General features: G+C 42.7%; 1 protein-coding gene across 1 annotated transcript in view; it reads right to left on the bottom strand.

The window, feature by feature from the left end:
* dok6 (docking protein 6) overlaps window positions 1–13,894 on the bottom strand; it is a 46,797-nt gene extending 32,903 nt beyond the window's left edge. The window contains exon 1 of the mRNA XM_030079825.1: window positions 13,661–13,894. Coding sequence (XP_029935685.1) covers window positions 13,661–13,726 — 66 coding nt within the window. The 5' untranslated portion in view covers window positions 13,727–13,894. The remainder of the gene's footprint in view (window positions 1–13,660) is intronic.
* Window positions 13,895–14,523: the final 629 nt, after the last annotated feature.

Here is a 14,523-nt window from a genome sequence, read left to right as displayed (position 1 = left end):
TTATAACCTCTTGCTGACTCACATGTCCTACAAACTTTGATTTAAAGATGATCGTTGCTGCACTTGCAGGCAATAGAAGGCATGAGAGCACTTCAATCAAGGTGTCTCGACAGCACTCAGACACGGCGGTAGCAGACAGGTTTTAACTCACACTTACCACGTAGACGATTGAGCAATTTTTCGACCGAATTCTGGAAACAGGAAAGGATTACTGACCTAGAAATCACCGTTTGTAAGAGCCCATAACACCAAAGAAAACATTAAAACACCAAGCATGTTGTTTTCTGATATATATTTTTAGATGTATGTATTTATGGGTGTTTTGTATGTATGCAGTTTTTTTTTTTCAAGCTCCTAAGAGTCGTGTGGACTGCGTCTTCCTCCTCATCCAGCTCTACATAAGGTCCAGTGTTCCCCTGGTGATAATGAGGCCTGATGGACTATGACAGTCCAAGCCCCGCAATATCAGCTGCTGGCGCTGGCAATCAATTTCAGACGGCAGCGGGGCTTGTGCCACGGTGTCCATCTTTATAATTTGATTTGTTATCCCGTCGGACAGTTGGTACAGCAATCATTGCAGCGATCACTCCCCCAACACCCGGCCCCACCGTCCGGCTCCCCACCCCAATCCTCCAAAGGCCGTTCCGCCATTTCAACAATTCTCCGGCAAATGTGACGACTACAAAAGTTTGACTTAATTGCACCCTGCTCCCTTTCTCTCCTCCCCAGCCGCCTGCTGTCACCTTCAACTTTACACATCTCCCTCCCCACTCGCCCGTTATATTCCTCCCAATGTTCCCCTCTAAACCAAAATATATTTTGTGCCGCATCTAAAATGTTTGGACATCCCATAATTTTGTAATTCGCCCCTGACTACAGCTGTTGGCAGGGTGGTGAGCCAGCCGCGCCCCAGTTAATCATAGATTACTTTATCTGGGCCATTCCAAATCCTCATGTGTAATGCAGTGCTACCTCAGCAGCAAGTAATCACTGCCCCCCACCCATCCCAAACGCACACAGACACTCTCCCCCTACTCTCCGTATCCTAGCCTGATTCATCTCTGTCTCTATTCCTTCGCTTCTGTCATTACCCCCTCTCTTCTAAATTTCTCCTTTCCCATTCCTCATCTCTTTTCATGACACTATTTAACTATGCATGATTAGACATCCTCATCAAACTTTCATGGTCCAAACTGGTCCAGAAATGTAATATCATAGTATTAGTAACCCTTAGTTCATTTAGCCTCGGCGTGTGCCGCGGCTCTGTGGCGTTACAAACAGAATACGCATGGCTGAGAACCATATCGCAGCCACAGCATGGCATGAAATATGATGGACAACAGGTTCCAGCTGAGTCCTCGCCAAAAGCACAGTCTCTGTCTATCCAATATGACAAAGTGCAAGGACAGGTGGTATAAAAAATTACTGTGTGACAGACCAGAATAAGAGAGAGCAATTGAGAGTTTGAGAGAGAGGGGGGCAAAAGTGAAAAGTGAGTGGCATGAAAGAAAAAGAAACAGAGAGAGGGAGAAATATGCAAAGTGAGGGGAGAGTTGAAAGTTTGTTTGCAAATTTGGAGAGTTGAAAATGATCAGGAGGAGGTGAGAGCAGCTGCGTGGTGTTAGAATAGGCACAGTACCGCAGGCTGGCACACAAGGCCAGAGCCAGACACGCAGTTGGCTGCAGCCCTCCATTAGGATTCATGATAAATGACGCTTTTAAATAGGACTTGTGGTCAGAGCATTGTGAATAGATCATTTAGCTGAATTCAAAAAAGCATACAGACTACCTTTTGCTCCGTGGCTCGAAGAAATTCCTCTTCCTCATGCCCCAAATTTCAGACACAACAACTGCAATACTGCGTTCAAACTATGGAAAGCTTTCGGGGCTGAGAACTTCCTGCATAACCTCACATAACCTCCCCCCAGTTCTCATGCAAATATTATGGCTGTGTATTGGCAAGAACCTGACAAAACAGTACATTTATATATGCTGAAATACTGTCCGCAAGGCGATCTAGTGTGATTTTTTTTTTTTTTATAATCTAATTTTAAGACAACTGATATGCGCTTACTTCTCCCTGTCTCAATTTACATTATGTTGGAGTGGAGGAGTCAAATGGCTGAAGATAAATTACATTTCATTCTATTGGTTGAGGGTTTCAACACAATACAAAACAAGCCACTGCCACAAATCGTAGCACGTAATCTCTTCATTTAAAATCGATAGTTTTTTTGAGTATCACAAAGCGTAATACCACAATACTCGAGTGTATCGATATTCTCTTACTCCCACCACAAATACCATAGCAAATACTTACCACTGTGGGAGATTTGGAAGATGTTTGACCCATGTTGGGCAGCGCAGCCTTGAACAGGGAAACATTAGTTAAAATGTCAAACACTGTTTGGATCCAGCCATCACGGCCAGCAGAGCATACTTAAGCACAGCACAAAAATAGCAGCCAAATTATTCTGAAGGAGATGTAGGTCAATATTGAAGTTTCTCTCTCAGGTGTGAGGGAGTGGAGCAGAGTAGCGGTGTGTGTGTTTGTGTGTGTGTGTGTGTGTGTGTTGGGGTGAGGAAGGGGGGGTGTAATGCTGTAAACAGGCCAGCATATTGTTCATGACGGTTAAGACTCCTGCTTCACCAGCCTCCACCCTGGAGTATTGGGCCTTGCAGACAGGCCTGTCACAATACAAATGATTGATATCCAGCTGGTTCATTCACTGGCAAACACTGGCAAAGGCTCGGACAGAAATATTGAGAACAGGAGAAGAACAAAGGATTACAATCCCATCATTCATATTTATACAGTTACTGCAGTTTCATAATGCTTTTACTTGCTTTAAATTTATTCCATCACATAGGATCCTTTTGAGCCACTCTTGATACTAATGATAGCTCAGCTGGCAGGCACCGGTTGTTGATACTGTTGGCTACATGAGGCTGCAGCGGACTTTGAGCCTGCATGTGTAAAACACTTTTACGGTGGAACAATTTTGCTTTCAGTCATCATTATGACAATTGCCTGCTCTTTAAACCATTCCTTATCCAAACCTCTCTATGTATTACAGCTTTAGTCAGCAATCCCCTGCATACACACTCACACACATACAGAGAGAGAGAGAGAGAGAGAGAGAGAGAGAGAGAGAGAGAGAGAGAGAGAGAGCAATTTCCATTTAATCTATCTACAAGGCTGAAGCAACTGCGTTCACAGACAATAACATGCAGACAAAAAAGGATTTGACTACGCAAGAATATCCTTGCCGACGAGCATATTCAGACCACCACAGACACAGACCAACAATACAGCACCACGATATTTTCTTTTTAAAAAAAAAAAAAAAAAAAAAAGACTGGAATGAGTCGTCCACCATTGTATATCCTCCAGGCAGGCTGAATGTTAAACTGAACTGAATCCATGAAGGAAGCAGAGCAGAGCCTGAATGCAAAAAAAATAATAATAATAAAATAAATAAATAAAATAAAAAATCCATTTGAGTGTAACTGTAACATACAGTAGGCAAGGCTTTATTTTACCATGTCTGTATTTTGCTATTAGTGTCTCCACCACCAGAGAAGCAAAATTAACATACAGGGCAACAGGTGAGGGCTGTATTGTGGAGACTAAATAGAGAGCCTTAGAAGTGACCGACTGAAGCCTCAAAGGGACAAAAAACCACAAAGTGAGGGGATGAAAGAGGTTTTTGGTTCCCCTACCCCGCCACAATGCAACTCCATTAACTGACTCGCTTAATTACCATTAGCTGACCATTTCATTATCATATCAATAAAGTCTGTGAAATTGATTGAAGCACAAACCACTGTGCGGTATTACGGCAAATATTTGCATGTTTAGCCGGATATTATGAAATGAGTGTTTTTCAGGTCACTTTGTGTAAGGGTTTGCTATTTGAATATCATCAGAGGCCCTAAAAGCAGTAATCCTTGTGCAATGGTTCAGTCATTCCCCGAGGATTAATTCTAAAGAGGTACTCGCTCACTGCTGTTCGGGCTGCTTCTCTGATACGTTTAGCTGGGAAAGCAGGGGGGCTCTGTGTCTGCAACAAAATATTCCCTCACAACCAGAAAGCAGAGATTGGTGCATGCTGGAACTAACTTGATTCAGGCACATTGGGACTGCAAATAACACGGCGGAGAATAAAGATGTGTGTGTGTGTGTGCGCAAAAGGGGGAAATGTGGTGGCGCACTTTGATGTCAAAGAATGGGGTCCGATGGAGTTTGTCATATTGTTTTTGTCTCATTTCCTCCAAAAGAACACACTCCCTTGGAATAAGTGGGCTGTGATTCAGTGTCACTGTGTGTCTCAGCATGAAGTCATTGAGGAATGCAATTATCACTTCGTCCAACAGACATTTCTCTGAAATGAGAGTGAACAACTGGGAACATAGAGGGGGATGGGAGGGGGCAGTTGGGAATACAGGATTTTTAACACCAGCTAATGTCGACCCCAATGCCTGCTCTGAATTTCAAACTGCCTTTTGTTAAATTTGCTAAGTCCCAGTCTGCTCGCATACAAAATACCCTACCAAAAGGATTCATGGGTCAAAAGTTTGCCATATTGGGCTCCTCTTTTTGTCTATAATACACATAAATTTCAGTCCAAAACTTTGTGCAATAACTTCATGTTTGGCATTGTTTTATGACTGTTAAGAGTCATTATTTTCTCCATTATGACCTTTAAAATGTTCGCTAAAAGTGCCAGTGCCAAGGCTGCTATTGTGTGCTCCATTTCCCTTGGCAGACCTTATCCAAAATTCATTCCCTGAACAATAATTCTTGAGGAAATATTAAAAGCTGTTTAATAGAAAGGGGAACATACTGCCACTGGTCCGCACTTGAGGTCGTTTTGGCTCATTACAATCGAGTCCATAGTTAAAGCGCAGGCAGTTCTGCACACAACATGAGAGAGCTAGTTGTAGCGTGGCGTATCAGGGCACTCAACAGGGCAGGTACCAAAACTGTCACCCCTGTACTCAGTGAGAGGTAAACTGTCACCTCCTTACTATTAAAAGAACTCCCCTGAGAAGGAAAGAGGGAGAGAAGGAGAGGGGGAGTGTACAAACTCATCTCTAAACAAACAACACTCCCACACAGATGGGTGACGTGAGCTGTCTGCCTTTTTCCCACTTACAGAAAACTCCAAGGTCAATGTTTTATTAGCAGAGCATTAATAATACAGGGCCTAACAATTAAGCGCCACAAAAAAAAAGCATTGTCTAGTCAACAACTTGGGCAAATTTACATTATTCAATGGGGCTATTTGCTTGCATTTTAAGTTCACGTGTAATATTTCATTTTTTTAACGAGGTCATAATCATGTTTACCTATGCACCACGTAGAGTAAATTAAGAATACAGAGGCACAAACACAACCCCCCTCTCACACATGCAGCTGAGGCTATCTTTGGCTGGCTGCATACTGTACCGTATGTGCTTGGCAAGCGGGCTGATGAATGGTAACGGCAGGAAAAGAACTCATTATAGATCCCGATTCAGACATAAAAGCTAGGTGTGATTTTTTTCCCCCTCCCAAAAATAACTTCAACTGCTCCTTTTTTACAGTGCAATACAGATGTGATTGTCAGCAATGAGAAAACCTGATTTGATACGATTTCTCTAGATCACAAAATGCCTAAATCAAATTTGGGAACAGTTTGAGAGGGATAGCAGACTGTCATCATAATGACGATACACACAGGCAGCAAAATCTAACAACACACTTGTCTCAGGGGATCTGTGAAGTGTCTTAGTTAGTTTTCTGAGTTTGTCAGTCCTGAGTGTAATGGATATATGAGGCACAGCACACATTTACACACACAAACTGATGACACTGTCCATTTACACACACATATCTGTGTAAATGCACTTACACATAGACATACAATACCCAAACAAGTATGCACACATCTGAACACAGGTATGCAAACCTAATGTCCACACACAAATGCACACATACACAGAAAGAAAGAGAGCTTAGCTGCAGAGTAAAGCCTGGAGGGCTGGTCTGCTGATTAATGAGGGGAGGAAGACGAGGAGAGGAGGATGAAGCAGCGGTGTTAATGGAGCTATGATAGATTCCTCTAGGCCTGGAGTTTTATAGGTGAATCTCCAGTGTATCCGCACAATTTAAAAATACCACAGAGAACTGTAAAACCTGAGCCTTGCTGTGGGAGGTGAAATATGCGGATCAGATGGCCCTGAGTATGGAATAATACACATTCAGCTTTCCAAATGCTACACCTTACATAATACAGGGAGTGAATTTCATTGAGGGTGAGCACGGTCAGAATATGGTGTAATTCTTCATTTACAAAGAACAAACTGGCAGGGTATTTGCATCTCCAACACAGGCCTACATTCAACCACAAGCTCCCTCTCACCTTTAGAGAGAATCCTATGCAAAATAAACTTCACTTTAATTATTGAAAAAGACTTTACTTTATTGATAACACCATAGGGAGACATACCCCAGATTCTCATGTGAAAGGGAATGAGAGGCCCAATTTGTGAACACAGTGACAGTACGAGGGGTAATTTTACAGGAATGGGAGGGGGGGTGATGTTCAAAACTGTCAGCATTATGAAATGAAACGCATTTGTACAACAGCTTGAACAAACACTCTGTGAGTCAACAGTCTGTCCTCAATTCATTGTCAGAGAGGCAGTTGTAGGTTTTTATCTGTTGATTGCATCACTGATTAGAACATTGTCTCTCTAGTGTCCAGCTTTGGGAAGAGCGCTGTTCATGTTCATAAATATTGACAGAACATCACAAAATTATAGCTGCATAAATCTAAAGCAAATTATGCCTCGTCCGGTTAAATAAGAAAAATGTTGGTATCTACAGAATTGGCGTTCAAATATTTGATCTCAATCAGGCTCCCCGTTGGCTCTCTAACAAACTGCTACGGCTGGGTGACATGGACCAAATCAAATATCATGATGTCTGTGAACAAATACCTTAATATTGTGACCATACTGTAGGGATGAACGTTGGTGCTGTCATATGATATTCACACACAAGAGATTTTAATGAACAATCATCATCAGTAATGTGGGTATGATGACCAAGCAGGAGGAGAGAATAAAACAGCTAGAACAGTCAAATAAATTCAGAAAACTGTATTTTTTTTTCTGTAAAGCTCACTTTCTGTAATAATCCCTTTTGCCATATAACGATATTACAATATCTGAAATCCCAGAGAATATCTAATTTAGTATCACAATATCAATAAGATATCGATATTTCTCACAGGCCAAGTAACTGCAAAAAGCTATGCCTTTACACTCAGGATTCAAGAGGCCACTTCCTACCATGAACATCAGTGCTTTCATGTTAGGACTACTCAACTCACTGCGATGTGGCAAAATAGGGAGCTGAATTAGAGAAACGGAACAAAAACTGAAACGTTTTTGAATAATATGGATATTTTGCTATATTTGTTTATTTTTATGGTGTCCAATTAAGTAGCTGCTGTGGCATCAGGGGGCATGGTCTGCGGGGATTTGGAAGCTTACATAGGCATGGTAGGGAGTCCCTTCGCCCACTACTGAGCTCTGACTTCTCCCCCATGGGGATTAGTGAACTTTGCACTTTACAAAGCAGCTCATCAGAAAACACTGGGCACACAAATCTGTTATGGACAGCGCCAGCTTGGCGTAACACATGTTTCTGAAAGGATTTTGGGCAGACAGACAGAGAGTGAGAGACAGACAGTGAGAAAGAGAGAAACAGAGAAAAAGAGGCAGGGGTGGAGAACAGAGTCCTGCCCGACATTATGCGAGCATTATGTCAAGTGAGGGCGAGAAAATAGAGATTATTGACACAATGGGGTATTATGACCCACCAGTCTTTCTATATGGGGCATTAGTCATTTGGGTTTTAGACATAGCTAACTACTAACAGCAACATTTGTCCCTGTTCACAGCAAAAAGCTTTTTTGATAATTAGGAACAATGGGGATCAATGATGTGAAATGTTCAAGTGAGGTCTGGGCAGAGATTTATTTATTAAAGGGACTATATAATAGTGGCACATTTTTCACCATGAATAACGACTGTTGAGCTGTTGTTCCCACATCCTGCAAGAGATGCAATTCATCAGAGCCAATAAGAGCTGGTAATTTGTCTTCAGGTCTTTGTCTGATAGAGGAAGCTGATGAAAAGGAAAGGAAATGGCCACACGATGTATAGCCCTGAATATTTGTGAATTAATGCACTGCATCCAACAACATCTATCACAAAAGGAGCCAAAACTAGGCTACATGGCCCCCCAAGGCACAAATGAAATCATAAACAAAACTAGGCATATTAAAAATATCGTCTTCTATCTGCCACAGCTTCTCTATCTCTTTGGTATGGCAAAAACAGAGGAATCAGAGAGAAGGAGTGGGGAACACAGCTCATTGTGGCCAGTGGATGTCAAAATTGTATGATCAGCTAACTCACATTAACTGATTTCCTTGCACAATCTTTTTTCTCGTTAGCTAAAATCCATATTGACAGGAAAGCAGGTCTCAGATGACAATAGTCCACCATAGACGACTGTCTTTCCTCCGCTCCGATGATAAGTACAGTTCCAAGGGAGAAAAATCTCCTGACGTCTACCATTCTGGACGCCCTGTTATTGTTAACAGTGAGTGCACAGAAGGGGCAAGATCCTATCTTAAATGGCTGTGCCATCTTGGACAATAGACACATTGTTCTTCACGTCTTTGCCTGGGCTTTTGTGGGTCGTTGTGCGCCAACAACAAGGGGGAACATACCCACACCACGACAATACGCACTGTCCATATAAAGGCCACTGGTTGCTGAACACAAGTCCCCTCTTGTGAGTCAAAAACGCCTTTGACAGACAAAAAGGGAACAGACCGGCTAGGAAAGTTAATAACTGTGCATGGAAAGAGAGCGAGATAAAGAGATGGGAATGGGAAGCCAATGGGTTGAGCAAAGCACAGGCGGAGCACCTAGCTCATGATTCAGACTTCATATTTAATGACCAGAGGGACAACGACGACTCTATGCCTTTGTCAATGTTAATGTCTTCATCGATGTCCGCTGTAATGCAGTTTCACTCTGCAAGCTTAGCATGAGAGTTAAAAGAGATCAAAGCTCTTGAAAAGTATTTTATGTTTTTACTCTCTCTTTCTTTAGTCAAGGTAAGGTGGCTAGGCCCGGTGAGGAGCGGTAGTTTTGGTCCATTTATGCTGGAAAATGAGAATTTCACATGAACATCTTTAAAACAAATGAACGAAAAAAAAAGGCCAGATCTGTCAAGCACTCTGTTTTCTCTTCAAGTACTACATTTGTCTATCTCTGAGCCAGCATCTGATCTACAGCTCCTTTGAGGTGTGTCAACATGTTTGTGAATGGGGACCAAGTGACTGCCAGACACACTCACCCGGTGCAAACTGAAACAGGCCATTCACTTTTTTTTTTATTTTTATTTTTTTTGCCTCAAAGCCACAATAAAACTTAAACAGATAGGAGAAATATTCAGCTGCTGACCTTTTCTGTTTACCACAGTGACCTAAAACTCAGAAACATGTACCTGGATTGAGACTGATACACAAATTACTCAAAGGTCATGTTATTCAGCTTCTCAAGACAGTCCTCGTCACTGATAACATCAGACGTTTTTCACTGAAAGGGAGACAGGGCCACAGGGACAATGGCAATATCCTGCATCAACACTGCTGCTCCTTACATGCTGCTAGATTTGTCTTTTTGTCCATGCAGGGCCACTTCACTACTTTTCTACCTTCCCAGCTCTATGCTGTCGGTCTGTGTCTCTCGTGAGCATTTACAGTTTGTCTTGACATAGTAAAATAATGGTCCATGGTACAAAGCCACAGGATTAGAATTAATTGAGAATCCGCACACTGTTCTCTGGCAGCAGATTGTTTACTTGTTTGTCGGTGCATGTGTGTGCCAATTCTTCATTATTGGGCCAAGCGAATGTCTCTGCAAGTACGTGTGTGTGTGTGTGTGTGTGTGTGTGTGTGTGTGTGTGTGTGTGTGTGTGTGCATGTGTCAGGGGGAATAGCCTGTAGGGGTTATGGAAAGGGTGCAGTGTGGGGTGATGAATAGGATGCTTTTGTGCTCAGTCTCTCAGCTGTCTGCAAACCAGTGAAGGAGAGAGAGGTGAGAGGGAGGCATAAGGTGAGCGAGATAGCCAGATAAAGGGGAAGAATGAGGAAGAGAGATAAAAAGAGAGAAGAGATGAGAGAGACACTGAGAGGTGCACAGAGTACAGGTGAGATGTGCAAGTGTGGAAAGGTGAGAGAGAGGGGAAAGAGGTGAGGAAGACGAAGAGAATGTGAGAAAGAAGACGAGAGAAAGCATCTACTTGTGCATTCAAGAGCAAAACATTGTTGCTTCTTCTGCTAACAATGAAGTTAGATAATGCAGGAAATCTCTTCCATCCATGTCAATGGCAAAAAAAAGAAAAAGAAAAAAAACAATTGTCCCTGGAAACCACACAGACCAACAGTAGCAGAGTGAGCCCCACTTGGTCATTTTTACTACTCGGCAGAATACCAACGTGACCGTGTGGCGCCTAACCTTCACACATGATGGGCTTTGGAAATGAGCCAATCATATTGACTGATGCTTATGAGTTTGGCAAAAGCTGTTGGTGTAGCCACTTTAATTCATACTGCATGGGGGGAACCATTCAACTGCTCTATTTCATAATCAGAAAAAGCAATATATAAAACATTTTAAATGGCATACTATTACAATACCAAGGTGGAGGTACTAAAAGGTCAACTGTGATGCAAAGCCTTGATATATGATATTTGAGAGACCTTTAAAACTGTGAGAAGCATAAAATAAGCATCGCTGAATGACTAAAACACCCAGGAACTATCTGGTCTATAGCCCCAGCCTATAGTTTAGTATTCCAGTCTCACCCACTGATGCATACCTGGGCAGGTATAGCCTGCATGGTATTCAGTGACTGTGACAGGGCAGGCCAGTGGACAGAGGTCTGTGCTGCGGTTTTCGCTCAACTTGTCCTGTACAGATTCATACATTCGAATTATAAGGAAGACAGAAGGCAGTGGCTATGTCTGTCTGCCCATTTTACTGAATCTGAGTCTGAGACTGTGGAGCCTGCTGCACATCATCTTTCTCTCTATGTCTTTGGCTATAGATGTAAATGAAATATGAGGATATTGAGGGGTAAATGTAATTGTCTAACAATGCCACCAGAGTGTTTTTAGAGCCATCAGAAATCACTGCAATATAACTAGAGCTATAACTCACTGTTTTACAATCTTCTCACAGCCCAACATGTTGTAAGGGATAGAGTCTAGTTACAACAACAGGTCAAGAACAAAAAATAAAGGCTTAGTTCATAATATCAACAATGTTAATATGTTTTTGGGTGCTAATAAATGGGTACATTTGATATGGACATAGTACATTTCTACCCAGCGCTGTGTATCTTTCCACCATGCCCACACATGTGTGTGTATCTATCCCCCCAACCAAGCTTTCTGGGTATGGTCCGTTGTTTATCAATTCTGGGTTTTTATCTCTTTCAAAAAAAAATCCTTTTCAGCGTTAATACATAAAATTAGGCCATTAAGCACTGACATTCATTCCACTAAAAAGTAATCAAATGCGGAGCATAATAGCAGCAAAGGGACATGCTGAAGCCCATCAGCGCCTGTTGATTCTGGCATACTGATACTAATTTGAGTTCCGTTGTTTGTTTGTTTGTTTTTTAATTGACTCAAAATGCGAAATAGTTTCCAATACCTAACCCCAGTGTGGACAGATAAATACCTTCTGTCCACCCACACTGGGGTCCTTTGAGGCCACAGTCCATCACATGTTCCCTAAGGGGCTGGACAGCCACAAACACAAGGACACAGCATGGCTTCTCTATGATGAAACAGCAGCAAGCAGTGGAGGGCTGAGGGAGTGGGCGAGCAGGACACAATAAACATACTGTTTTTCTCCAGCGCCACAAACAGCAGGATGAGATCTAGAGCTGGCAGAGATAAGGCATCCATACCTCCAGCACAGCCAACACAGCGTGTGTCCTCACTTGCTTGGCAAAGTAATAAGCTCCACACACACTGTCTCTTGCTCTATTTCTCTCTACATCTGAACGCATCTAGCTAATAGCATATGCAAGCAAGTAAATAGACAGAGCCAACTTTATATGAGCAAGCTAATTTGCATGTGAACAACAACAAATGTCTTGCGCTTTTGTTTGTTATTTCAGGTTGTGCATATGTTGTGCAATGCAAATTCCTTTGGGGCATATAAAGGTTTCACTTACTCAACAACGTTTACTCTCAAACATAGCCTTACAATTCAGAAGCCCCCAACAACAGCAGAGTGGTGTTGATGAAGCCAGGTGATGATATGAGGAGGCAGACATCATTAGCCTCCATCATCACACCTCATCAGAGGAGAGGGAGTGTGCCCGCTCTGTTAGCCTGTCAGTGTAATGAGCTGGAAGTATGAACAAAAGCAGATGGCTTTATGAGTCAGACAATAAGCTGCTCGTAACTGAATATATATCATTCATTTCAAGTAATGCTGTCGAGCTATACTTCTCCTTGCTGTATCTGAAAGCCTATCTATTATCAAAGGGGTGAAGAGCTGTCACCACTCTGAATCAGTTGGGCTTCAATTAGACTTTTAAATACTGGGAATAATTTATCAAGCCTGAATGAGAGTTCAGGAGCAAAGAGCAAGGATGTGCCAGCTGAGACTAATGATAATTTGGTGAAGTGATAAATGGAGTGCAAAACACTGCTATTTAATATTTTGCCGAAAGAAACCATGAAATTGCACTGATACACAGGTATGCTGTTGACTGCTTTTGTTTGCCATATAAAACAATAATCACTTGCACCATAACCTAAGAGGAAATCATTGTAATATAGGGACTTACAGAGTGCCTGTGGTGCTCAATGGCAAGTGTATAGTGACCTTTAATTTCCTATGGTATAACTGTAATATTCCTATAATATTTTTTTATAGGGACTTACAGGGCGTCTGTGGTAGGTAGTATTGAGATTATTAGTGACCTTATCGTGCTTTATAGTACTTTTATTCTCTCTGATATAGTGAGTTATGCTGTGAAATTTAAAGAAAAAAAATTGGGGGATCGAATACCATTTATAGCTGCTTTTCACAGGGTAATGAAGGGTGGTGAAGCTGAAACGATATGAAAACTCAATTTAAACTTTCACCATAGAAAATAGTTGCCGAGTTAAACCTGACAGAGGGTGAGATGTGATGTGCAGCAGCGTACACCTGACAGCAACCTATGAGCCAAGCCAAAAAACAAATACAAAAAAAAAAAAAAAACAAACAAACAAACAAAAAAACTTGAATTTGCCAACATTTCAAGTGTTTCAGTACAACGTGCAAAGTGGAAATTTAGCCACTGGGAGAACTGGTCGTGCTGCTCTAATCTGTTTTTCCTCTTGAAGAGCTCACAGCAGGACAGCTGCCTATGGAGCAATTAAAGCCTTTTTCTTAATCCAGCCGCCTCTGATGCTGGAAGCCCGCAAACAACTGGAGAGGCTCCCCCCTCCTCCTCCTCCACCACCACCTCCACCTCCTCCTCCTCCGCGCTAGACAGCAAGTGCTACAGTATACTCACCCCCAGTTTCTTACTCCGTATCCTCACGTATCCCTGTTTCACTATGTCGTTGAAGTTGGAAGCCATGGTTAAGGGGGAAAGGGGTAGCTCCCTGCCCAGAAAAAAGTAACCTCCTCCTCGGGTGGCGAAGTGTTGGCTGTGGCTTACTGACGGCTCGGTCCGACATCCAGCACGGGAGGAGCGACCGTCGGGCAACCTGCTCCAGTGTCAGCGCACGGGCTGCCCGGCTCCAGCGGCGCGTTCCATCCGGGAGTAGAGGGAGATACCATTCGTCAGCTGATCCGACTCAGGCTGAGAGGAGAGGAGAGGCGCGCTTCCTGGACCACACCATCCCCAAAATCGCGAGGGGTGGAGGGGAGGGGGCATAGTGCAAGCCAGGGGTTCCCAACTTTTTCAAACCAGCCCACAATAAAATGCGGGATAGCCCACACACTCTTAATCCGCTCCTCAGTGCACCCCATGGTAGATTATTGTTGTTTTTTCTACATAATTCTAAAACCTGCCTCTACTGCTGGTGGGGTGATAACGACGGCGACCTAGTTTCCCCACGGGGAAATCATTAAAGTTTCATCCAGTCTAATTTAATCTAATCCGGCAACCTTGGACAAAGTGAACGCCATGATCAGATCAGCCCTCCTAATACAATCTGCCACTGTGCAAGCGGAGTTATCGCAGTGATATCACAGTGGTAGTGAAATTATTAAACTATTCCTCATTTTCAAGGACCCCCGTGTCTCCCATGGTGGTCCGCGGGCCCCACTTTAGGAACTTTTTTCTATACTGCAGTGTCATTAGAGACCATGGGGCAGCTATGATAAAGCCTTTTTAATGGCTTACACTGAAAAACCTTAACGATCCATGCC

Source organism: Myripristis murdjan, chromosome 20 (assembly GCF_902150065.1).
Source record: "Myripristis murdjan chromosome 20, fMyrMur1.1, whole genome shotgun sequence".
Lineage (NCBI taxonomy): Eukaryota > Metazoa > Chordata > Actinopteri > Holocentriformes > Holocentridae > Myripristis > Myripristis murdjan.
This window is presented reverse-complemented; position numbering and strand designations above follow the sequence as displayed.